Consider the following 24,222-nt stretch of genomic DNA (forward strand, 5'->3'; position numbering starts at 1 on the left):
GGAAGTACCACAATTCTTGTTTGCATGTTTCATTAGCCCAACTCGTGCCCGATTGTATGGCTTCCCCATGCGCCATTGTTTCCCTCTGTCCCCTGACCAAATGGACAGGAAATTTATCGATGTTATTATTGTCAGCTCCTGCTGGCGCTCTATTCATCAAAATAAATGGCACTACCGTTTGTGATATTACCGTTTTACCCCCTCCCTGCAGGAGCAACAGTTGCGTTTCGTGTTTCGGTGTCATCTTCATCATGGACGATACGTTCCTACCGTTGGTTTTTTTACTTCAAATAAATTTATTTTATTTATTCACTTCCTTTTGTGACACGCCGTCCACTTTTCGAGTACCAATGTGAGCTTTTATTTCCTTTTTTCGTTTAAACATTTGCATAGTATTAGGTACCAAATGCGTGGCACAGTGTGCCTACGATCATACCTTATTCACTAATACCAATCCCCCCCGATGATGCTTCCTCCCTTCAAACGTGACTGTTCCGATCTCTTGCTCTTGCGGAACCCATGGTTCAGTGCAAGGTATGGGGGTGGTGCTCGTGCTTAATGGTTTGTTCATCGTTTTTTTTGTTGCTCTACAATTCTTACATTTTTGATTTTGTCGTGTTTTGTGTGTCTTCTTTTATTACATTTGAGAAATGCTTACAAATATATAAATTAGTTTCATCTATCCGACGGCCACTTTTGCACTGTTCGCACTTTTGCCATTTACGTTTCCCTACTCTGCTACACAATATATTTACCCTGTTCTTTTCACTGTTCAATGTTTCACTTTTCTGCTATCTTTTACATTCGATTAGCAAGTTTGCTGCTCTTTCCTGAGGAACACACACACACATTCTAAATGGTGGTAATTTCGCCTGATGCGAACTTTACCATGTATTTTTTTCTCTTGCACTTAATCCCACACCATTATTGGTTGATGCGTATATATTTTCTTTTCTTTCTTTTTTCATCTTGCAAAACAACAACCTAACAAACAAACATTATATCATTTTCCCTGCATCGTTACCATCTTCTAGTTCTATAACCATTCCTATCATCTTTCTACATCATTCAGCAACAAAACCTGTACGTAAACTGCTACCAACATTCTACCTTTATCCCATTCCTGACCGTTATTATGCTGTGCCTTATCCCTTTTCCGTAGTGTTCGATTTACAGAACGTGTTGCATTTGCACATGGGTGTTTGCTAATTAAATTCTACAGGGAGGAAAGAAACACTACCTCTTACATCACTACAGGACAATCACTCAAGCTCCGCGTTTTGCAGGTATATATGTATGCATGGGGCCTTTCATGGGGATGTGAAACTGTGCGCCTAAAGTGAAAGGGACCATGGGCAAAAGGAAGCAAACGTTACTTTACTGCCAAAGGAAGGATTATTACAACAGTGGCTGTTCATATCAGCGCATTTAAACATTAATAAATAGATCTCTTTCACGTTCAGCAGCCTGTGTCATTTCTTCCCATCATTTATGTGCTGTGCTTTGCTTGTGAGCGTTTCTAGAATTGTGTAATGTGTGCAATTGCTCATCGCTGTGGTCTGCCTCTCGTGGCGATAGCGAGCACAGGCAGTTCACTTTCTTACTTGTCGCTGTGATTAAAACGGATTTGCACAGGCAATACTTATATAAATACACAACAAACAGATGCATCATGAGTTACGACGGGACACATCACTCAAGGGCAAGTGTGTTCTGCCGCTTTACCCATAACTTTCCCGCGCGGTCTGCCTTTACAGTGCTAACAAACTAAAGAAAACAGGAAAAGAAAGAGCAAAGCAAAAACTCTGTAGGAGAAATGCATACTCATCTTATGCATGGTTAAGTATATTTGCAACATCTTTCCCCTAGCATCGTGTCATGAGATCTAGTGAGATTAGCCACTAGAGAGTGAGCACTGCAGCAAAACGAGAGTGTAATGAAATGCGGCATTAGTAGAGAGATGATTTTGCAAGCAGCATTTTAACATACATCAGTGTAGCTAAACAACGATCTAAAACCAGAGAATCGGTTTCCTTCTATCAGTAGGGGGATTTTGTTTTATCGTGCAATGCATTTATCGGATGGTTATAATAATTTGCATCCCTTACACTAGGCAAACAAAAATCTAATGTTCTATGCTGTCACACTACTCCATTTCACTTACTTTCCATTACTCCTGGCTTAAAAGTGTGGCCAGAGCGGCGGGAAATGAGTGTTTATATATTTTATTTCCCTTGCTTAACCCACACAAACGTCTGTCTGTGATGGTTCTCTCACTCTCACTCTATCCGTCTCGTAAATGTTCCCCATTCCCTATCACTTTACAGCTATGTAGACTTACTTTGTAAAAGGGATTAAGTGTTGAGTGTTGATAAAATCTATTTGCACCATATCGTTTTGTAATGTGTGTGTTGTTCGTTTAGCATGTTTCTTCCAGTTTCACGTCTTGTTGCACACTTTACATGTGCCTGGGGCAAGTGCGCTTGTGTATTGCTCAGGCTCGCTTCGCACGCAATTCGCTTTTGGGTCGCCGACCGATTCGATGATCCTTGCTCTCCCCCCGCTATCGCTTCAACAAGTGCATTCTCTTTACTATGGGAGGGATGACGAAAAGCATATTTTAAACGTATTACTATACTTTCTTATGTTTCTGTGTTTTTTGATTTTTGCATCGAAAGTTCATTACTGTCTCATTATCATCGTTTCACTTCTGGTGCCCAGCCCCAGCGGTTTAATTTTCACACAAAACAAAAGGATCATTACAGCTACGCCCGGAATCTGGTATTTCCCAACGAAGGGAAAGGTGCGTGGCAATTAATTTGCTAACATAAAAAAACGAATGTGTAAAATGTGTGTTGTTGCCTGCTAAGCATACAAACAGTTATGAAAATAATTCATAACGCCTATCTGTTCTGCCGCTCGTTCGCTCGCTTAGTGCCAGCCACCACGCGCGGACGAGTTTTGTTTTGTTTACGCTCGCGAAAGTAACACTTTGAGAAATGCCAGCGTCAGCAGCAGCAGAAACAGTCCCGTCTCTCTCAGCAGCATCTGCACCAGGGTCGACAGCAGGAGCACGGTCCCTGGCTCCCCATCACCATCTCGCGCGGCTCGGGCGAACGCGTCCGGCGGCGAGCTGTGCCGATCGGGAGACACACGCAGTTCCGCCTACAACGGCGTGTCCAGCATCTCGATGATGAAGTTATCGAGCTGCTTGTCGCCGAGCAATCGCAGGAAGTTCAGATGATCGATGCACTTGAGGCTGATCGAGCGGAGGGCGGGCAACCGTAGCAGCAGCTGCGCGAACCGGCCATCCTCCGACGGGTGTTGCGTTTTGCAGTACTCGTCCAGGCAGGCGTAAATTTTCTCCCGCATCTGGTCGATCTCCTTCCGACACTTTAGGCCCCGTATATCTAAAAGCAAGAAAAGCAAATACGACACGTCAGCAAAGGTTCACAGAAATGTTGCTTTCAAATCCCCAAGGCAACGGGGCCACCGCAGCATCGCTTACGCACCGGAGTTGAACAGTATGATAGCCTTCAGTATGCCCAGCTCGGCCCGGTTCACGTCCAGTCTTTTCATTTTGATCGCCAGCTCGCACAGGATGCGATCGAACAGGGAGTCGACGCCGGCCTGCTGGGCACTGTTCCGGTGCAGCGTAAAGTTCGGTCCCAAGCACATCAGCTGCGGCTGCCGGATAGTGACGCGGCCATCGTTTCTGCCGTCCGGTGGCCGTTCCGTTTCAATATACTGCGCAGAAGAGGGAAAGGAAGCAGAAATTGAAATTACGTTACGTTAGTTAGGGTAAAAACCCGAGCGTATCGCAAACAAGCGTTCCTCAAAGCACTTCACCACTCACCTCCATACTTCGCCAGGCGACGGACGCAATCAGCATCTCGTTCCAGCCGCTGCGCAGCAACGTCACCTGGTCCTCGCGTGGCAGATTCGAAAAGTTTGGCAGCCGTCGGGCAAACTCGATTAGCTGGTAGATCTGCTTGTTCACCATCTGACATAAATGCGATACGGCGCCCTGCAAACAAGTACCGGCAGAGCGTGTTAAGAAGAGGCGCTTTGTGTGCTCATTTACATCCGGCAGGCGGGAAGCAAACGTACCTTGTACTCTGATGGAATCATAGAATTCTGGCCAACGCGCAGGTATGGTATGGCATTGTCGCCACTCTTCTGTTCGCCGATCTGCTCAGCCTCGAGGAACCGATCAACCACAACGTCCCGCACCGAGCTGGTCGAGTTGATTTCTTCGGACTGTGTGAGGACGAGAGAAAGAGAGAAAGAGAGAGAGAAAGAAGCGGAAAGAACACATTAATGGCAATGTAAAACCAACCCCCCAATGTGGCAAACGCCGCTGTCGCGTACCTTCATCGAAAATTTGGAGCTGCGCTGCCGTTCCTCCTGGACCGCTTCGCGCTTCATGCCGCAGGCCAAACATTTCTGGTACCGGCAGTACTGGCAGCGGTTTCTTTGGCGTTTGTCTATCGTACAGTTTTTATCCTCCCGGCACGCGTACGACAGGTCCTTGCGTACCGTTCGCTTGAAGAATCCTTTGCATCCCTCGCAGCTGCAAGAGAAGAAGAGCAGGGCGTGCACGCACGCACGTCGGATGCGTTATTAGAATGTGTGTTCGCTCGGAGCGGTAGTGAAAGCGTGCCAGGAATGCAAAGCATTCCGCCACTGCACGCTAAGTGATATCCCGCTGAGGCCACTGTTATCTTCGTGTGAGCAATACGGAATTCGCTTGCTTGAGTGAATCTTCAAACGCTAATGTATTACGTGCAGGGAATGATGATAGCATCAAATAAAAGTTTTTATAAAAGTCTGCACAGCCTCAAGATCACGATGATTTCGCCTGGTTTGGATATGCTTGATGAAACGAGGACACATCGCTCATGCCCCATTGGCAGTGGGATATTTCACCGAACGCTGGCTAAAAATACCCAAATGCACTTCAAAGCAGCAGTACAGCTGCACCGATCGTAGACCTGCCATAGTTTTGCTGACGTAGCCCAGCAGCAGTGTTACCCCTATTATTAATTGCTCACTCGCTTTCATTGATGTAGTGTTCGCATCGCATTGCAGTTTGCGAAGCGAAAGGTTACACAAGCTGCATAGAGGGAGCATGAACGTGGACACTTCTGCGGGCACTTCAAACTGAGCTAAAGCTAGTTAAATGTTAGAACCGTTCGCAAAGTGACATCAATCTTGGATCTAGTTACAAAAGGCAATCGCCGGAAGGCGACTGTACAAGCTAGTTAAAAGCATCTTGCAAAGCTATGACTGCAGCAAAGGGAGAGATAAATTCCAACCGGCAAACGCAGCTTGCATGCGCAACATGCAAAATAGGAAATATTAATGGGATAGCATTAACAAGCAGGGGTGGTAAGTGCACCCGAAGGAAGTGTGTGTGTGTGTGTGTGCTGGTTGTCCCCGCTGTTGGCTTGCTGCTCCTGGTTGCTGACTCGTTTGACGCTAAATGTCACACGGAGTCAGTGGCGTCGTGGTCGTTGTCGTCGTCATCGACGCCGTGGTCGTCGTCGTCATCGGCTACGCGGCGGATCCCGCGGGTGGCATATTAATTATCTAATGGAAAAACTGCATCTAACAGAGGGTAGTGCAAACGAAATACACCGACACCGACAAGGTGGCAGCAAGCAAGCGCTACACGAGAGTGCAGTTCACCACCGTACCGCATCGCGTCCGCTCGTCCGTCCGCGTCTGTTGTAGGTCCATCGCTATTGGATGCCGCGAAAGGAAGCAAATGTCGAGGTCAGATGAATAATTTTCGCGTTAAGCCGGGGTCTTCTATCGTCTGCTTCTCCCGCTCGCATCAAATGATCGCGTTCGTTGCTTCGCTTCTTTGCGCATCTTCGGGTGTCCGATGGGCGCGCAAACGTGTTTTTTTGTTGTTGCGCTCTGGTTGGCACTTTTCTATTCGTTCACGAATGCTTCATTCGTTGCGGTTTTTGAATGATTTTGAAAACCCCGCATAATGTGAACTGATTTGGTTTGAGTTTAATACATTAAAACGAAATGTTTCAAAACTGTATCGAAAAAGCTTAAATTCCCATAACATAACTAAGCTTACACTACTGATGCTCTTACCTATAGACACCGTAATGTTTGCCGCTGGCCCGATCGCCACAGATCGAGCAGAGATGCTTCGAGCCGCTGAGCGGATGGTTGGGCGGGTACTGCTGCGTGATGTTGGAGGGAGTGTTCGGTCCACTGCCACCTCCACCTCCATTGTTTCCCTGCTGCTGCTGCTGCTGCTGTTGCTGGGAACCACCTCCAACGAGCAGATTCTGCTGTCCCGTCCCATTTCCGAGTGCCCCACCAACAACGAGCGCATTCTGTTGCTGCAGGACGACCGAGTTGAAGCCGCCACTGCCCGGGCTGCCCGGGCCACAGTTGTTGCCGGGCGAGAACGGTCCACCGCCACTTCCGTTCAGCAGCGAAATGTCCGGCTTCAGGTCGGGCTTCAGATCGGGCGGTGACAGCGGGCCCATGTGACCGACCAGCGCTGCATCAAAACCTGCGAAGGCAAACGACAAAACACAAACGAATAAATATAGGCGCTCACAAACACACATTTGATGACATCATGCCTTGCAGAAGAAGGGAAAGAGGGATGATTTATGCTGGACGGACTTATTGCATATCGATGCATAGCGCGCGGTCACGAATGATGCGACTCTGGTGGTGGTGGATCGAGTTCGCTCTTAATTGGTTTGCTCTTTCGTGCAAGTTCAGGAGAGAAGGCGACGGTAAAGGTGAAGTATATTCTTGCAGAATCATATCATATTTTATAAAGGGTCTTCTTGAATAAGCTAGTTCTCTAATTAGGACACAAAACTTTGGTCAAAGGGACATGACCTAAGCACAAGCGAACGTTGCAGCTATCTTCGATGGACGTCACAGGCTGTCATAGGCTAAACATGAACAGTTTTATGACAAAGAATAAGTTCTATCGACCTAGTTTAAAAAAAAACAATAGACAGTGATTTGAACAGACATCTGACGGTTGTTTAGATCTAGTAAAAGTTTACTAGAGGATCATGCAACGTTTATCCACACTTGATACAATGCATTCCAGCAACATAACTTGAAATAGGTGTGATACCTTAGAATGATAACAATTTAAATGTTTGCATAAACGTATAATACTAAAATTAATTGTTTAATTTATCCGTTTTTGCTCTAATGCTTACTAGCATTAAAAAATGTACCATTTATCAAAACACATCCCAACGAACGAGTAAACACAACACACTTCTCTGAACTCCCCGAACGTCCCGAAATGGCTCCACGAAGGATAAAATTTCAATAAACAGATTAAAACATGCAATCCATCTACTCCGTACAAACGTGCTTTGCATAAAAAACTCCCCCTTTCGACCTCGCAATGATGGCCAGCGAGCGAACGCGGCATCACCCTTCGCGGTATTGAGCCTGTGTGGTGGTGATGATGATGGTTACCGTTGCCGGGGCATTTGTGTTGCGTTGCTGCGAAGTAAAAGTGCACCGATAATGCACCAGATGCAACAACATCGTCGTCGTCGTCGTAGTCGCGCTAAGCGTTCTTCACTCTCAAGGTGAATGGAGAATTCCACGATGCGCTTCGCATTTGTGCGAACCCGACGGGGATGGAAGAGAGCAAAAATAGGATAGAACGGAATGACAAACACGGGATCGGGCGAGACCGATGCAGATATATGCAAAACGGCATCGCCGCAGGGCCAGTAGTCTCAGCGTTTGGGATTGCCGTGTTGCAGACAAGGTCTTTTACTTGCTGTTGCTGTTTTTTTTTTGCTTGCGGTTGCGACCAAATCACCACCCACTTACTTCGGGAAGGTGGGGCCCCCGCCCTCACGGTCCGGTGCATCATACCAGCACTAAACGGGACAGTTAGCGCAGCGCAGTGCCATGAATATGCATTAGACATACAACCATACCAACAGCAGCAGCAGCACCACCACTACCAGCACTAGCGGTTTCCTTTGACTCGATTGCACTCCCGCTGTCCACTGTGGTCAGTATTTTTTGAGTCGCTTTTTTACTAAGTGTCAATTTGTGGTTAGTTGCACAGGCCACATGGAGGAACTTGGAAAAGGGTGGGGAAAATGACCACATAATACAGTGTTGTGTCATAATATGGGCAATAAATGTATCAATATTTGTCTTAGCAAAAACGGCCATTAACATACACAACACTATATTGAAGGCAAATAAGTTCCAGTGAAAAGTACCGCTTAATTAGGCGTCATTATCGACTCTTTTCAGCATTTTTCCTTTGACCTTGTGAGGGCGCTAGTCAATTACTGAACAACTTTGTTATTGTTATTTACTACATCGTGTTTAACCGCTCGTTAATCACTATTTTTCATTGAAGTTAGTTATGTGACAAGTGCAAAGCAAATTCAACTCAAAATATAGTAACGCAAATAGTAGCATACAAATTATACAGGGTTTTCCATTCCAATTAACAATTGTTCACTGTCTACTAGCAATCCTCGATTTGAAAAACACAATTGTCTACCACTTACACACAAGTCAAGCCGTTTTTGGTACACTGTCCATTTCAATTACACAATTGTCGTCTTCGAAAACACACGTCAGATGCGGCACGGTTTTGGCTGGAACGTGTATCACTTGTCTGTAAGAATTGAACCATGTTGTAAACAGGTCTTGATTGAATATCAGAAAATAGGAAAGCTGGGCAATTTGGACATGTTAAGCAGTTTTATCATTTGGTTTTAGTTATTCTTGGATCGTTACAGTTTTTAGGTTATTTTGGGACGTTGTAATTTTTTTTTCATTGGTTACCAGTAAAAGCACCGATAAATGTCAAAATTCCTGCATTGTATTGAAAGATTAAAGTATACATAAAATGCCTAACATGTCCATGTTGCCCAGCAGCCCAACTACAAGTGATACACGTTCCAGCCAAAACCAAAACAAACCGTGCCGCATCTGACGTGTGTTTTCGAAGACGACAATTGTGAAATTGAAATGGACAGTGTACCAAAAACGGCTTGACTTGTTTGTAAGTGGTAGACAATTGTGTTTTTCAAATCGAGGATTGCTAGTAGACTGTGGACAGTTGTTAATTGGAATGGAAAACCCTGTAAACAATTAGTGAAGAATCAGCCACATTGAACCATCATGAATAATCATAGGCTATGCATATGTGTAATGGATATGAATATGAAAAACGTATCACCACGTCGACACACTCCAGCTGCAGCAAGCAAACAGACGAACCATACGCATATCAAACACTCTGATTCCTATTAGGCAATGCGTTAATTCAAACCAAAGAGCAGCAGCTGATGTGCCGTCAATTGCAACGCACATCATGCGTCGTAAATTATAATCGATATACACTGCATTAATGCATTTATAGCTGCAGCCAAACCAGCTGCACCAGCACCAGAATCAGACACAGGCAAGTAATGAAACAATTCATCCTTGCTTTCAGCTGCACTTGCTATCCACCGTTCTACCGGCTATCCTCGGACAAAGCACACGAAAGGTGCATTAGAAGCAATCAGTTTTTGCAATCGCTGCCCAACGTTGCAGATGCGTCGCCGATTCGTACATGCATGCAGGATGCACTTTATTTCTAAATTATCCCTTCCTACACTTCTTGGTACACACACACAAACCATTGAGGAAGCATTCTCAGACATCCGCTCTCTGTGGAGCATATGCTCTCATTGCACATTGCACCTGAAGCCGAAGGCTTGATGGTGCGCTTCTCGGCCCGTACAAAACAACATGCAATTGCAACAAGGTAAATAAGAAAGATGCTCCCTCCTTGCATCTTTGCCCAAACGCGGCAAAGGATGTAATGCAATGGAGAGCGTTGAAAAAAGGTATAAAAACAACAACAAACAGCGTTAGAAAATTGAGAGACAAAAGAGAATTAAAAATAATAATGTTGCCACAACATTTGTCTGTATGCAGCTGGACGCGAACGCCGTGCCGAAGAGTAATAAAACACAGCACAGCAGTATTTATTATCGAGCATTTTTGTTTTTGTCTTATTACACGTTCATTATGTTTATCAACACCGGGCTGAAACAAGCCGCGCCTCTGCCCACAACAAGTACTTTGCTTCTCTTAACGTTACAGAACAAGCGGTGGTTTGCGGTGCAGCGCAGTGCAGCAAAGAGCAAAAATACAAAGCAAAACGACAACAGTAAAAACCATTAGAATATGCTGTACATTTTTATTCTTATACCGCAGCTGCTGGGCCAGTCTTGGTACGTACAGGTCGGTGTCGGTGTCTTGTGTGTGTGTCGTGTCTCTCTTTAGGCTGTTTGTAGCAATAGTTGCTAAGTGCAGTTCACAATCCATCCATGCTTTGGTTGGTGCTGCTTGTGGCGATCTTTTGTGCTTTAGTTGTTCGTTATCTCCAAGTTTGCATCAAACCAGATGCATTGTTATGCTGTGCTTGCTCGCTTGTATTGTACTCACTGTTGTACATTTTCTTAGAATATTTTGCATTCTTGTCAGGTGCACTTCAGATAGCGAAAAAAATGATAGTAACGTATCAAGCGAGCTTTTTTGCTTCAGTTGTCTAATTGTTACAGTTGTAGACATATTTCACAGCTTAATAAATGGGAAAAATGTCGTGGTATGAAGCTAGTTAACTTTTCTCAGTACTCTAGTTTTTGTCATTGTATACCATCCATTACGATTAGTGTTGGGTCAATCTGAATAAATCTTTGGAATGATTCAATGAATCTGAATCTCGATAGGAAAGATTCATGAATTTAAAAAGGTTCATGAATCACGACAGATTCGGGAATCTCCAAAAGATTCGTGAATCTCCAAAGGTTCGTGAATCTGAAAAGGTTCATGAATCTCAAAAGATTCGTGAATCTCCAAAGATTCATGAATCTCAAGGATCAAGAATTCATAAAGATGCATAAATCCCTGGAGATATGTGAATTTTAATGGATTTATGAATCTTTTAGATTCAAGAATCTTTAAAGATTCATGAATTTTTCGAGATTCATTAATCCTCGGAGATTCAAGAATATATAGAGATTCATGAATCTTTAAAAATTCATGAATCTTTGAAGATTTGTGAATCTTTGAAGATTCGACTTGAGATTCGATTCACTCATCACTGAAAATTCATATGAATGAATCTCAACGAAAGATTCATGAAACCCAACATTAATTACGATACTCAATGTGAGTATCAAACCACGTCCGACTTTGTAAGATTCGGCGTGTTTACACCATCCTGTAAAGCAACAGAGTCTGATTTGCATTACAATTGAGTCATGATCATTACGTCGATATCGTCGATCACGTAGACCATTCCTAATATCTTCCTTCTTGTTTGGCACAACAATCTTAGTTGGGTCTAGGCTTGCCATAGCCCAGCCTAACAATTCAATAATATGTCTAATTGTATCGGAAGATGCCTAAACAAAAATAACACACTATAGGTTACAATGCAGTATTGGATGCGCTTCGTTTGCTTCTGATAACGCAAAGTGGTTTGAGTTCGGTCATGGTATTTTCCTTTCAATTGCATTCGTTTTATTTTTACTTTCTCTACGCCCCTGATCACCTCCACTCTCAACTGCTTTCCGCAGCAAGCTGCCAACGAGCGTTAAATGCTCTTTTTATCATGTGGGTTAGGTTTTTTATCAACAGGATAATGCGTTCGGTGTGTTTCGTGCCTTACTGCACACACACACCAGCAACAATCAGCTGTAGTAATGAATGCTGGGTGTTTGAATAATTGAAAGCAAATGGAAATGAATGAGCAGCACCCCCATAAGCGTCCTTGTTTCTTCTCTACCACACCCGCGGTGCAATCGTATGCAATAAATGGTGCTGTGCGTCACCGCAGCAGCAGCAGCAGCAGCATATGTCCTTCACCTTTGAGTGCATGTTTAACAGTAAATTTGTTTGCTGCTTCTTACTCGTTTAACATCGCCTCTTCCTACCACCTCTTTGCTGCTTTGGTGATAGTAGGTATAAGCCGCAAACCCACTCCAGCCAGCAGCACAGCACCAGGCACGGTCATGCGCAATCGAGAAATGAAATGAAAATGAGCTTTGATTTTAGGAAAGAAAGAAATGCACAGGGAAAACGGCAGTAGAGTAAAAGAGAGTGAGGCCCTGTGTGCCGTTAGCCATTGAACAACATCGAGAAGAAAAACCAAACGCGGCGATGAAAGCGAGAGGGAAGCTTTTTTATGTAATCCCGCCGCAACCGAACATACACAATAATGTTCCGGTGCTACTTAAGGGAAAACTTTTGACACACTTCGCGCACACAAACACACGCACCCCCAGTCTCAGCGCTTCTGCACACCGTGTCCATTGGAAGGATTATGTATCGAGGGGTTTCAAGCGAGAAAGCAAACACCCTCTCCCATTCCCAAGCACCGTTCCTAGAGTACATAGAGAGATAAATAGAGAGAGAGAGAGAGAGAGAAAGAGAGAGAGAAAGAGAAAGAGAGAGAGAGAGAGAGAGAGAGAGAGAGAGCGCACCACCCCGTCAACTACATAAGCGTGCCGTCATTTATCGATTATGAACAACCTTCATGACCTTACTCAATGCTTTTCCCATTGATCCTTGCGCTTCGTGGTGGTCGGGCGGAGAACAAGTAAGGGCAAGGGCCCGCTGCGGTCATCACATTCTACCACTTTTGCCTACCCTCCCTGTGTGTGTTGGGTATCCTTTCATACCAAAGCACCACCACGTATCCTTGTTGGGAATGGTCATGGAGTAGGGAAGCACATTGAGCAACCGCCCCCTTATGCCACAGCAGCAGCAGCAGCAGCAGCAGCAGACGATGGCGCAACAGTTGCTGCCAGCAGCACGATATGCCTTGGTGCTATTTCTAAAAGCCCCACACCCTTTTTCTGGCGGACGTCGTGTCCGAATGTGCCTTGAAATGGGAGGGGGGGGGGGAAGTATGTAGCGCAGCGAACAGGCTGGCTGGCTGGCCTGGTAGGGAGGGATATTCCCAAGGATACCGAATGACCTCGGTAAAGTTCGCGGTGCCGTACCGTACCATGTGTCGTGTGTGTGTGTGCATCGAGTTTCGCATCCTTACGTCAGCGTAACGGTACACACCACCAGCACTAAACGAATCCTGCAAACGTAATCGTTCGTTCGAACTATGTATGCACACACACACAGTGCGGTATATTAATGGCATCTTTCAGTAGCGATGCAGAAGAAGAAGTTGGCTTTCAGAGAGAATAAATATTGAACAAGAAATAAATAATACAAAGGGTTCGAGGTGTTGTGGAAGCGAAGTTGCACACAAGAAAATAGTGCAGAGTCGTAACTATTTGGAGTCTATTTTTAGACACTATATTCTTTTTGTATCTTTTATGGTATAAATGTGCAGGATGATGTCAAGAATTGACGTTCTTGCTAAGTTCTATGTTTGCGAAAGAGAGGTAATTGAATCATAAACTCGATTCAATTTGCTTTGACGGTAGAAATGGAATTAAAGCAATATCCTAGAGTAATTTAATTAGTTACGGAGTGTCGCGTATTCGTGTTACAAAAGGATCGTGACATCAAAGTTCTGATAGATATAGACAAAACATTTGCGTTGGAAGATCCTGTTAAGATCCTTTATTAAACTGAGACTCACTCGCAGATCGACCGTAATTAATAGTTCATTTATTGCTGATATAGAACTCTGCGCTACATTCCTTTACGAACTAATAAACCTGGATAAGATAAGACTTCTATAGGAGAGACAACAGCCGGTTTTTGAATCATTGGAATGCCATTAGGAATTTTGAAAACTAAAAACTGTTACAGACAATTAATGCTTTAAATACAAACAAAACTTTCTGAGTCATCTTCAAATCCAAACGTAGCAAATGGTAGAAGTGGCCCAAAACCTATCCAACCTATCGATTCATTCTTCAATTCGTCGCACGTCATTACCCTGATAAGTACCTGCCAGCCCGGCCAGGGATCGGTCCCACCGGCCCTGCGCTTGAATGATTGCCGCCACCGACAGCATCGGTTTCTCCTTCTTCAGCATGATGACAACGGGGGCACGGTGCATAAACTATGCGGGGCGAAACATCGACACGGCTCTGTCTGGCCAAACTGTCACGGTGTTGGACGATGCACTTCAAGCACTGCACTGTACGTATATCAACTGCTTACCGACCGTTCCGCTGAGGATGATGGATCACTGTTTTGGCCACTAATTTCACTCTCTAAATGTGTTGAATAGGTCCGAGATGGTACAAAAAGCAGAGAAATTGATTGATAAAAGGGGATTCACACTTTCGATTTCAACCGAGCGGGTGTGCGCTCATCAGCACATATGGTGACGCCTACCCCGGGTGAGCAATTACACTGCGCACCACCACACACAGTTCCGTCCAATCGCATTAAATTGCATTTAATGCACCGGTCCGATCCGGCTACGTTCTTCTCCGTTGCGCCCCTTGATCGTTAAAGCAAGCTTTGTTTATCTTCACAATAACAACGATAATGCACACAAAGCTCAAATGATTCGTTTCACAACATGCATTTGATTATGCGGTTGAGCATAACCAAGCTGACTGGTGCTGCTGATGAAGATGATAGTAAAACCAGTGATGGCTTCCCAGTTACTTGTGCAAAAGCGCTTTTTTCCTCTCTTGCTTTCCCTCGCACTTGATCGCTTCGAACAAATCGTTCGAAACACGTTTAAACCTCACTGCAGCAAAACACACAACTCTATCGTCAGTACACACATTGATTTGATTTGTAATCGATTTTTTTACTTCTGCACATGCGATTTTAGCGATCTTCTTTTTACTGCACACACAGCTTATGCAGTTCGCGTTTTTTTTTCACACCCTATGTTTACACATTACATTGTTGCCATTGGTGGTGCATTCGACCGTCTCTTCTCAGCCATTTATTTTCTTTTATTAATCCGTTTCGATACACGCGTTAGAGCCTGTAATTAAGTTAACATCCTGTACATTGTAGCGTGCAGACATGAATTTGAGAGGAATGTTTAACAAGCCGCACACATCACTTTGCAGCAGCGAAATTTCACATTTCAATGGATGTTTACAAAAATTGCTAATGTTGTAGCTGAATCTTTGCAACGATTTACACTGTTTGATATTAAATGCTTTCGATGATGAGCAAGTATTGACGCGTGTAACGCACTCGGCAGACTGACACAATTTGGCGCAAACACTTCCATTGATAGACCTTGTCCCCGGACCCGGAATTGGGGACGCAGACAAAAAGCGCAATCCTCACATGGGCTGCTGACTCAACCGGCCAACGATGATAACTCGCGCACACAGGAAAAAGTGGGAACCAAAATATAGACGCTTCCTGTTAGCACGGTAGACGAAGCTTTTTTTTTTGCAACCAATTCCACAGGTACGACACATCACGCGTCTAGCCGTCTCGGACGGCTCGTGCTGCAATATACCTGCTGTCTGAGCGTAAGCGCTTTCATTTTCTTCGCCCGCAAACCAACCCTGCTGATAAGCGGCCTCTTATCGGCCAGTATGCAAAAGTGAGCACAAGTGCATTTTCATTCCTCGTCTCGCTCCCCATGCAACGATCACGACGACTGTGCAAAAGCGGGGAACGTGAGATAAGCTGTGTGTGTGATGTATCCCGTCTTTGTTCCCAACCCTCCTGGGGTGTGTTTGCTCTTCCTCCAGCAGCACAACACAAAACGAGGAAGTGAGAAATTGTAACGTATCGCTTGAGACAAACTGATGGGTTTGATATACCGGGAACGGAGTGCGGAGGTGCGAATTCGTGCAGCGTGCCCCGCGGAACGGGGAGTCCTTGACCTAGTTCGATCGGTTGCACTGGTGAAGCCGGAACGGTCGCGGTCGGCGTAAGGAGGGTGCTGAAGGCGACACAACAAAGAAACAGCAACGAGAGTGCATCAACATGCGCAGCCAGAAAGTTACCGTTGCACAGCAATTCGCGCGCGCGCGCACTCACACACACGCACATCCGTCAGACTGCTGCTGTTGGTGTGGTTTATTTCCAGCGGCCACCGGCACGGAGAGGGTGAAGTGTTTGTGGTCACTTTAATCCCTCTCTCTCTCTCTCTCACTCTCACGTCGGTATTTCATGGGGGATTGCAAACGGAATGAACATACACGTAAACTGTGTAGTGTGTGATTTTTTATAGCAATTTTGGAACAATTGGAACAAAAAAACTCACAAATTGTACAAAAAGAATACAAACATTTGTATTTTTTTTTCTCACAGTTTTGGTCCTTCGAACCGGATTTGCAAGAACTGAGACAGTTCCAGCATTATAGCCCCTTTAACCATGCGAATCCGGTTCGAAGGACCAAAACTGTTAGCAAAAGTTACGAATGTTTGTATACGATTGAACAATTTCCAGTGGTTCCAGAAAATATGTGAGTTTTTTTTTCTCAGTCATTTGGTCATCTAATTGGAAAATGCATCTTTGAATAAAGCGTATTGTTCGCACCAAAGAAACGAGCTTTACATTTTGCTCGTTTCATATGAGTGCTTGGATTAGTGCCCTAATTTGTTTCTCTTAGCAATTGTAACGTTAGAAGTACAATTATCTCTAGCATTTGCTAACAAGAAGGACACACATGTTGCTAAACTTTGTAGCTTATTCAAGAATAGCGCATTATTAAACACGCGTAATTTCTACAGCGATACTTTCAAGCGCAATGCCAAAGAGGCTTCATTAGTTGGCCAGACAATCTATCGCATGAGAACGTGTCTTCATTACGTATTAAAGTGTGTAAACCTTTTCCATTAACTTCGTGCTTCCAATCTACGCTCCAGACAAATGACACCGAATGGCTTAACATTTCTACCCCGTTCAGCGTTGGCCAGCTCTGCAGTAGCATTCTCCAAATCCACGCGGGAAATCACGTGGCAATTCCCGAACCAGAACACCCTAAGTGCACCGAAAATCTTCACGAATAGCTACCAGCCGCCGCCTGTTAGCTGTGCTTGTGTCCTGCCAAATCCTGCGGCCAACGGATACGTTTCTTGGTAGCAAGCAAGGAATAGCAGCCAAAGTGTGTAGTATGTGAGAAACATATCCTTCGAGAACCTAGTGAAATTGAAATGGATGTCTCCCAGTGAGTGTATACATTAGGAAGCGAACGTGCCCTCGGTAAACAGTAACAAGCTTAATTTAATAACGATGTGCATTTTCAACTACACTGAATCAATAAGATGGTTTGCAAACGAAAAAAAAGAGGTTCTTCATCGCAATCTCTTCTAAATTCCGAAAACTAATCAATTTTCACTAAAAACTACATACATGTCCACGCCGTGGGTAGCTTATTGTGTGCCCCTACCTAAAATAATACTAAACTACCTCGTCGTTTTGATCTCAGAAGGTAGCTTAAACAATACTGACTATAGATAGTAAAATATAATAGAGAGATAGACCATTTTGCTGATGGACCCGAGCTTTTAGTGTTTTCATCACGGAAATTGGCTGAGAATGAAACGTCGGATATGACCACTCGGCGACATGATGGCACATCCGAGACTGGTAATACAAATAACTCGCAAGGAAATAAGCAATGCACTTCATATCGCTTTATTGCACCTCCATGCATCGCCATAATTCTAGGAACATTGATTATTTAAAGCGGCAAAAGGTCCAGCGAACTTTAAACCATGGACACACTCACTCTCCTGATCGATTTGAACAAGCCACAGCAAGCGGCCGAGGGATGCGATCGTAAACCTGTCATACCGAGGAGAGGAGAAAGAATTTTTATGCCTCCGCCGAAGGACACAATGGGCGATCATCATCATCATCATCAACCACGCTCCCCTCACTGCGCCTTGCCATTGAGGCAATCATCGTGCACGAAGAACAGTACACACCGTGCAGTAAAAGTGCATTTACGATATTGTCCCGGGCTCCGGTAAGAAGGAGAAGTGCATTCATTTGCGAGGTGCGTTAAGTTTTATCGTCTCGTTTAAGGGCAACACACACACGGCACACAAAACACAACCGTTTTACTGGTAGGCAGAGGGAAGATATAAAAACACAGCTGTTTGTGTTTTGAAATCCACGAGAATTTGTACACTTTATTATGAAATTCTTGTGCTAGAGCATGTGCTGGAATTTCGAGGCAGGACACAAGCGTACATGCTGTGGACCGAAAAGCTCATGCAAAATTCCAGATCGCGTTCCGGGGTGTGAATCACTAAACTGACCTTTAAAAAAGTGACACACGAACAATAATTAAACCGTCCGCAAAATGGTCGTTTGACACGGCCATTACATATACCATCGGAAGACGTCGGAGAGCCACAGAATATGCAAATCTCTCAGATAAAAAAATCGCCCTTTGTTTAGTCTAATCTGTAAGTTCTTTCCATCTAACACATCGCCAAAAGGATGAGCCAACTATAACTAAATGTCACGTACAAACACACGCAAGATCACGAAGCCGGGGACAGCACCTGGATTTCGGTATATCCATGGTACAGCAATTTTAAGACGTGACGCCAACAAATCACTGCACCCGAAAAAGGGCAAACATTCTGGAGATGCTTCTGCTGAAAGAATTTGCCACTTCAATGGGTTGCGCGCTGCAGTAAACATTAAAAAACGACAGCAAAAAATAGAACGCGAATTTAAGATTGAGAGAGAGAGAAAAGAAAAGAAGGACGATCGCTGGAAGACGATCGACAGAGCGGTCGAAGAAATGAACAACACAGGAAACACATCCATGCCGCCGCCCTGCAAGCATCTTCCACATGTTTGGCCACACATTTCGTGGCCCACACCACCACGAATAAATTTGCGCACGTAAAACACACACACACACATAGAAACAACACCCGCGGCCCGTAGCGAAACGACACTGGAAAACAATACCAACAGCAGTAGCAACACTCTTTCAAGGTCATCTTCAGCAAAGCAGCCGCTCGCGGGGAGGGCTCGCGATCGTGCCCCGTCCGAGACCACGAGCACAGCGGCGGCCACATGCTATATATGGAATAAAAGCGGCGCGGTGAGTTGCTGCGATTTTTTACACAACCCCCACCGTCCGCAGCCCCTTGCACTCGTAGCGGCTGTGCGGCCACCACTGCGGGAGGGAGTAGGTCCGACACGATCGTGCGTCTGTCTGTCGCTCGCCTTTGTCGCGATCTGCACCATCACGATGCAAAACAAGCAATTCATTTATTCCGTCCAAACCCTAACCGGGCCCGTCCGTCGGTTGCATTCCTTGAGCTCCATCATCATCTTGATACCCCACTGTAAGACGTCTGCTGTTCCCTGTGACCCTGTGTTCAGTTCGGGATGGGGATTCCACTTAAAACGCACTCACGCACGAAAGTGTCAATCTCAGGCCCGTGTCTTGGGACGTGTCTTTCAATTTAAAACAGTTACGGGTAGCGCGATGTCACTTTTGGCTGCTTTGCTACCTATATTGCCACGAATTTGACGGTTTATGACTCAAATCTGAGATGCCCTTGTTGGAACCCATTGGCTTGAAGGACCATGTAGGAGCAAATCAATAGAAGCCGCTTAAGAGATCCAAGCCCAAGCCGTGTGCATTTACTCTATTCTACATTTTCTGTTTATTTTATCTTCTTCCAATGAAATTGATGGTCAATTTCGTAAATCAGCTGCTTTATAGTTAGGATGGCCAATGTTCTAACGCTTCATGATCACAACTGTAAAATCGATGGTGCAACTTATAGCCAAGAACAAGAGTTCAGCAACTCTTTCAAAAGGCTTTTCTCAAGGACCCTTTTCACGCAACTGTGTGGGACCATTATGACGTGTTTTATGCTATGAAAGCATTACACTTTAAGAAGTGATAATCCTCTTTAGAAAAGGTGAAAAAAGCATTTGAAATCTTTAAAAACATAATCAAACTTGTACTTTTTGTGTCAGGACATCCAAACAACGTTTTGAAACCACATTAAAACAAATGTTGTCCATAAAGTTAGAACATTTATGCTAATAAAACGGTTTCTAATTGCTTCAGACAACACCACAAACCCCCTTTCTCTGCCGTGCTTAGTGCGGTTTGAACGGTCGACGAAAAACAATTGATAAATGCTGATCGCCCGGTGGTTTGAGTTGACTAGCCGGGTGTTCATGTATGACGCACATAAAACCGCTGCTATGGAGAGCTGTACCGATTAAGCTGTCAACGGCGTGTTGCCGTTCATTTGATCAGCAGGATGCCATCCTAAGTTATGCTCCCAAAGTGCCGGTGGATTCGTCGAAACTATTTATTTGCTACTAATTGAAGTTGCTGGAGGAAAAGCCTAATTTCTTACCTAATTAGTTTTATTCAGTGAACTTAAAACGATAATCAATTCGAGTAAATCAAAACTGATTAAATATTAATTGTTAAATGACATATTCTGCAAACTCCTTCATCGAGAGTTGGGCTTAAACATGTACGATAGGGAATGTCATACATTGACAATTAACTCCTAATATAAAGCACTGTACTATAGAGCTTCAACTTCGCGTTAAACCGACCCAATTGCCTATGTGTAACTCATTAGCACAACTTGTGGGCCTGTAAATCTTGCAACTCCCGACAATACGCTCGATAGGAAACGGGCGTATGCGAAGAAACAACCACACACGCGGGAAAGGGGTGGGGGTAAGGGGACCCCTGTGACCACAGTTCCGTCATCCCTGCCGTCGTCTGCCAATCAATTTGACTTTCTAATCCGATGCAAATGGAACCAGCCCCGTGCAAATGCGGGCTGGCACCGAGAAGGGAGGGCCTCTCTTTCGGAACTGGTGGCGATCCCCCTCCGCCCGTTTACGGGTGTAAAAGCGAAACGACACGATCATGCCGCCCCGATGGAGAAAGCAGTTCGACCAGACAGGCAGGCAGGCAGGCATTGGGGAGTGTGCACATGTAACCTTGAAAATGTACTGCTGCAAATAAAAAACGATACAACAGCGCGGCCCCCTTTGGACACCAAATGGGCGGGTGTGTGTGTGTTTTTTTGTTGTTTTTTTTCAAATGGCGCTCGACTCCACTACATCGTGACAGTAATTTTTCATTACCGATGCTCGATTGGTTTTGGTGTGGTAAACGCGTCCTTCAATCATTTGCTGGATCCTTACACATCAACCCCATTAACCCTTATCATAAGCTTTTCTGCATGTGTGTGTATAAAACAGTACCTAAACCAAACCTTAGACACAGCACAGCCAGTAAATGGGTGTTTGTTTTTTGCTGACTTGTGGCAAAAATTAGGACCACATCATAAACCTCACCTCGCCGCGAAAACCATCCAATAATAACTTTCTCACTCACTTTCGCAGTCAGAAACGCGACGAACACACAAACATCCGTTCAGTAGCAGGAACAGCATGGATTGAACCCTTTCCCTTACACCCCGGTTAGAAAGGTGGGTACGGACCGATGATGGCCACCCCCCCCGCCTCCCCCTTCCGCGATCATCATTCGATCGCTGGCGAATGATCAAATTTCGACCACATTCCGGTGAATGTCACACAATATGGTTTTCGTCTGCGCCGGGTGTCTTGCCCCTCCGGGCGTGTTGGAGGAGGACTAGGAGGATCGGGTACAAATGGTCTACGATGACGGATCTGGTTCATCCTCTCTGTCCCATTATGAATGGGATTCTACACACCGCACCCCACCGCATTCCCCGCCCCCGTGCACGTCTGATTTCTTTGCTCGACTGAACCCGAAGCGACATTCACTTTGGGAGGTGTAGGTAGTACTTTGGGTGCGGGGTTCAGGTTTAAAGTAAAAATCAGCAATAAATTGTGCACATTCTACCTGTTCCAGATGAGTGATACCAGAGCACTCGCTGACCAGGGTTGCCCCTTCTTACCCGGGAGCACTTAAAACAGTGAGACTTAAAAGACAGAAAAACTAATTGGGCAACTGTTGCGGCGGTTCAGAAGCATTTAAAATGGGCTGTGTGATAAGCTTTGGTTAGTGGTGTGTTATGATTATGATATTAAACCATTTTTGTGTACATTATTAGGGAGATAACAATTCAACCAAGGGGATATATTACACCCTCCAGTGTCAGGGAAACTGGAATGCTTGGCTAAGTAGCTTTCAAGTTGTATCGATCGTATTTTCTGCCTACATCGTACCCAAACGATAAACTGCTTTTGATTCTGAGCCGTTTGCAAGGGTGTGGTTAGAACCGTGCTTCATTTTTTACCGATAAATAACAATATCTTGCTTGTTATGGAAGCATCTTTAGCACAAACACGCCTGGAGGCACTTCAGGTATTATGAGGACAGATTGTAACACTCCCAGAAAGATCACTGTAGCAGAAGATAACCGCACTGGTTAGCTCTTTTCACATATAACATTACATTCTTAAGACACATGTGGCTTATTTACACTTTTAAAGCGTAGAGAAGAAACGATCGAAGCACCGACAACAACGTGATGTGTGAGTACAATTATGTATTTGCTGCTAAGGAGAGCTTTAACACAACAACAGCACTCAAAACACCATTGCACATTGCGAATAATAGCCCGATATTTCACGATGCACACACGTTATCGCGTAACACTGGTTGGGCAATATGTTTGGTCACTTGCACTTCTTGCAACCCACTCAACTTTGCCGATTAACACAGTGGTTAGGCAAACCTTCTAAGATGCACCACAAATTCACCCGAGCACGTAGTAGGACGCGAACGCGCGAAAATGCGAAACTCCACCCGACATACGTTGCTGCACGGAGCAGTAGTCGCGAGGAAAGACAAACCCCGGTCCCGGTTTCGTTCGCAGCGGAGCCAACAGTGCGCAGCGAACAGAGCAGCCGATGCTCCACCGCGGCGACGGAATGGAATGAAACGCGATTTTACTTCACTCCAGAAAAGACCGCCACCGACCGCGAAAGGAGAGCCGGCCCGGCATTTCGGTGGAGAAGGAACCGCAAGCGACCATGGCACCGACAGGTTTGACAGTCCTGCCTCCTCACGACGGCTCTCGCGCGCACAGTCTCGCTCTCGTGGTGTCTCTTTTCTTCCTACGCGCGCGCGTGTGTGTGTGTGTTGTGGGAGCATGAAAAAGGAGAGAGAGTGTTCGTTTGTGGCGAATAGTGGCGTTTGAGTGAGCGAACCCTTCAGCTGCGTGAGTTTTGTTTTCGTCTCGCGCAACCGAGAGAAACAATAGAGAGAAAAAAAACAAAACAAACAACACCATAACAGTGGGGTTCGCAAATTTGAAAATCAAATACGAGGCAGGCCTCAGCAAGGACTACAGCGAAACTGTTAAGGAATAAAGCCTTGCACGATATCCAAAATCACGATTGTTAACATTCAATCATTTTGATAGCGTTATTTTAGCATCACAAAATTCGATGGTTTAGTATTGCAGAACACATCATAGAGACAATAGATTACAAGAAATTATTTAATGTCTTGTAATTCACAAAGCATTCATGTAAAGAATATACATTTCGTGAAAGATACATATTCTTAACATGTACATAATCATTCAACCAACTTAACTAGTTGACTGAAATGCCAAAATCCTCGATGCCCTCAAGAGAACCTCATGAATTTCCATGGCTTGGTCGTCCTGGATGCCATTTGACCTTGCAAATTCATTAAAACCCACCCTTGCCCTTGAAGAAAGCCCTTGCAAATTCATTAAAACCCACCAAAAATTATTATTACGAAAGGCACAGATCGATTCGTCATTAAAATCACATTTAAAAGTTTGAATCGAACAGGGCTTTCAGATGTCAAACTGCCGGTAACGAAACGTTTGACTACTTGTCAAAACGGGACCTCGTACCAACACAGACCTTGATCTAGGCTGAAATTCTACGGCTTGTTTGGCGAGTGGTTTTGTACGGAGTATTGACTTGATTCTCCAAATTAAAATTGTTTTGAAGCAATGCTATTACTCATTAAAACATATTCTAAAACCAGCAGATCATGTGAGGAAGAACGACTCCAAATTTTTCCTGGACTTTCTTAATAATTGTGACCAAAAAATCATAGTTACTTACCACCAAAATAATGTATGGGAATAACGCAAGGCATTACTTCAACAAAGCATATCGTCAACACTCACCTGCAATTAGAAAAGAAAAAAACAAGGAAATACGAATTAGAATTGGAATATTCACTTTTGAAAATGTATGGATACATTAAAGCTGTTGGATGTTTGGGGCGGTCCCGTGGTACATTCGTCAACTCGAACGACTCAATAACA

The 24,222-nt window shown here is 44.7% G+C and overlaps 1 protein-coding gene across 2 annotated transcripts; it reads right to left on the bottom strand.

The window, feature by feature from the left end:
- Positions 1 to 573: 573 nt before the first annotated feature.
- LOC120905048 (protein ultraspiracle homolog) lies at positions 574 to 22,843 on the bottom strand. 2 transcript variants are annotated; one of them, XM_040315712.1, is made up of 8 exons: positions 22,645 to 22,843; positions 13,969 to 14,237; positions 6,115 to 6,544; positions 4,372 to 4,573; positions 4,111 to 4,260; positions 3,857 to 4,027; positions 3,513 to 3,747; positions 574 to 3,410 (listed from the first exon to the last, which is right to left on the bottom strand). In XM_040315712.1, exons 2-8 carry the CDS (start codon positions 14,078 to 14,080, stop codon positions 3,166 to 3,168), a joined length of 1,545 nt encoding a protein of 514 aa, XP_040171646.1. In that variant the 5' UTR covers positions 14,081 to 14,237; positions 22,645 to 22,843; the 3' UTR covers positions 574 to 3,165. The 2 variants fall into 2 exon arrangements, with proteins under 2 accessions (XP_040171646.1, XP_040171636.1); XM_040315702.1 differs by having other exon boundaries at positions 13,957 to 14,237.
- Between the last annotated feature and the right edge of the window lie 1,379 nt (positions 22,844 to 24,222).

Source organism: Anopheles arabiensis, chromosome 2, assembly GCF_016920715.1.
Source record: "Anopheles arabiensis isolate DONGOLA chromosome 2, AaraD3, whole genome shotgun sequence".
Taxonomy (NCBI): domain Eukaryota; kingdom Metazoa; phylum Arthropoda; class Insecta; order Diptera; family Culicidae; genus Anopheles; species Anopheles arabiensis.

Coding starts and splice junctions, on each gene's coding strand:
- LOC120905048 (XM_040315702.1), bottom strand. CDS start 14,080: ATGCACCGTGCCCCCGTTGTCATCATGCTGAAGAAGGAGAAACCGATG. Junction 6,545..13,956: donor GCTGGCAGGTACTTATCAGG/GTAATGACGTGC, acceptor TTGCCTTCGCAG/GTTTTGATGCAGCGCTGGTC. Junction 3,411..3,512: donor TATCATACTGTTCAACTCCG/GTGCGTAAGCGA, acceptor TCTTGCTTTTAG/ATATACGGGGCCTAAAGTGT.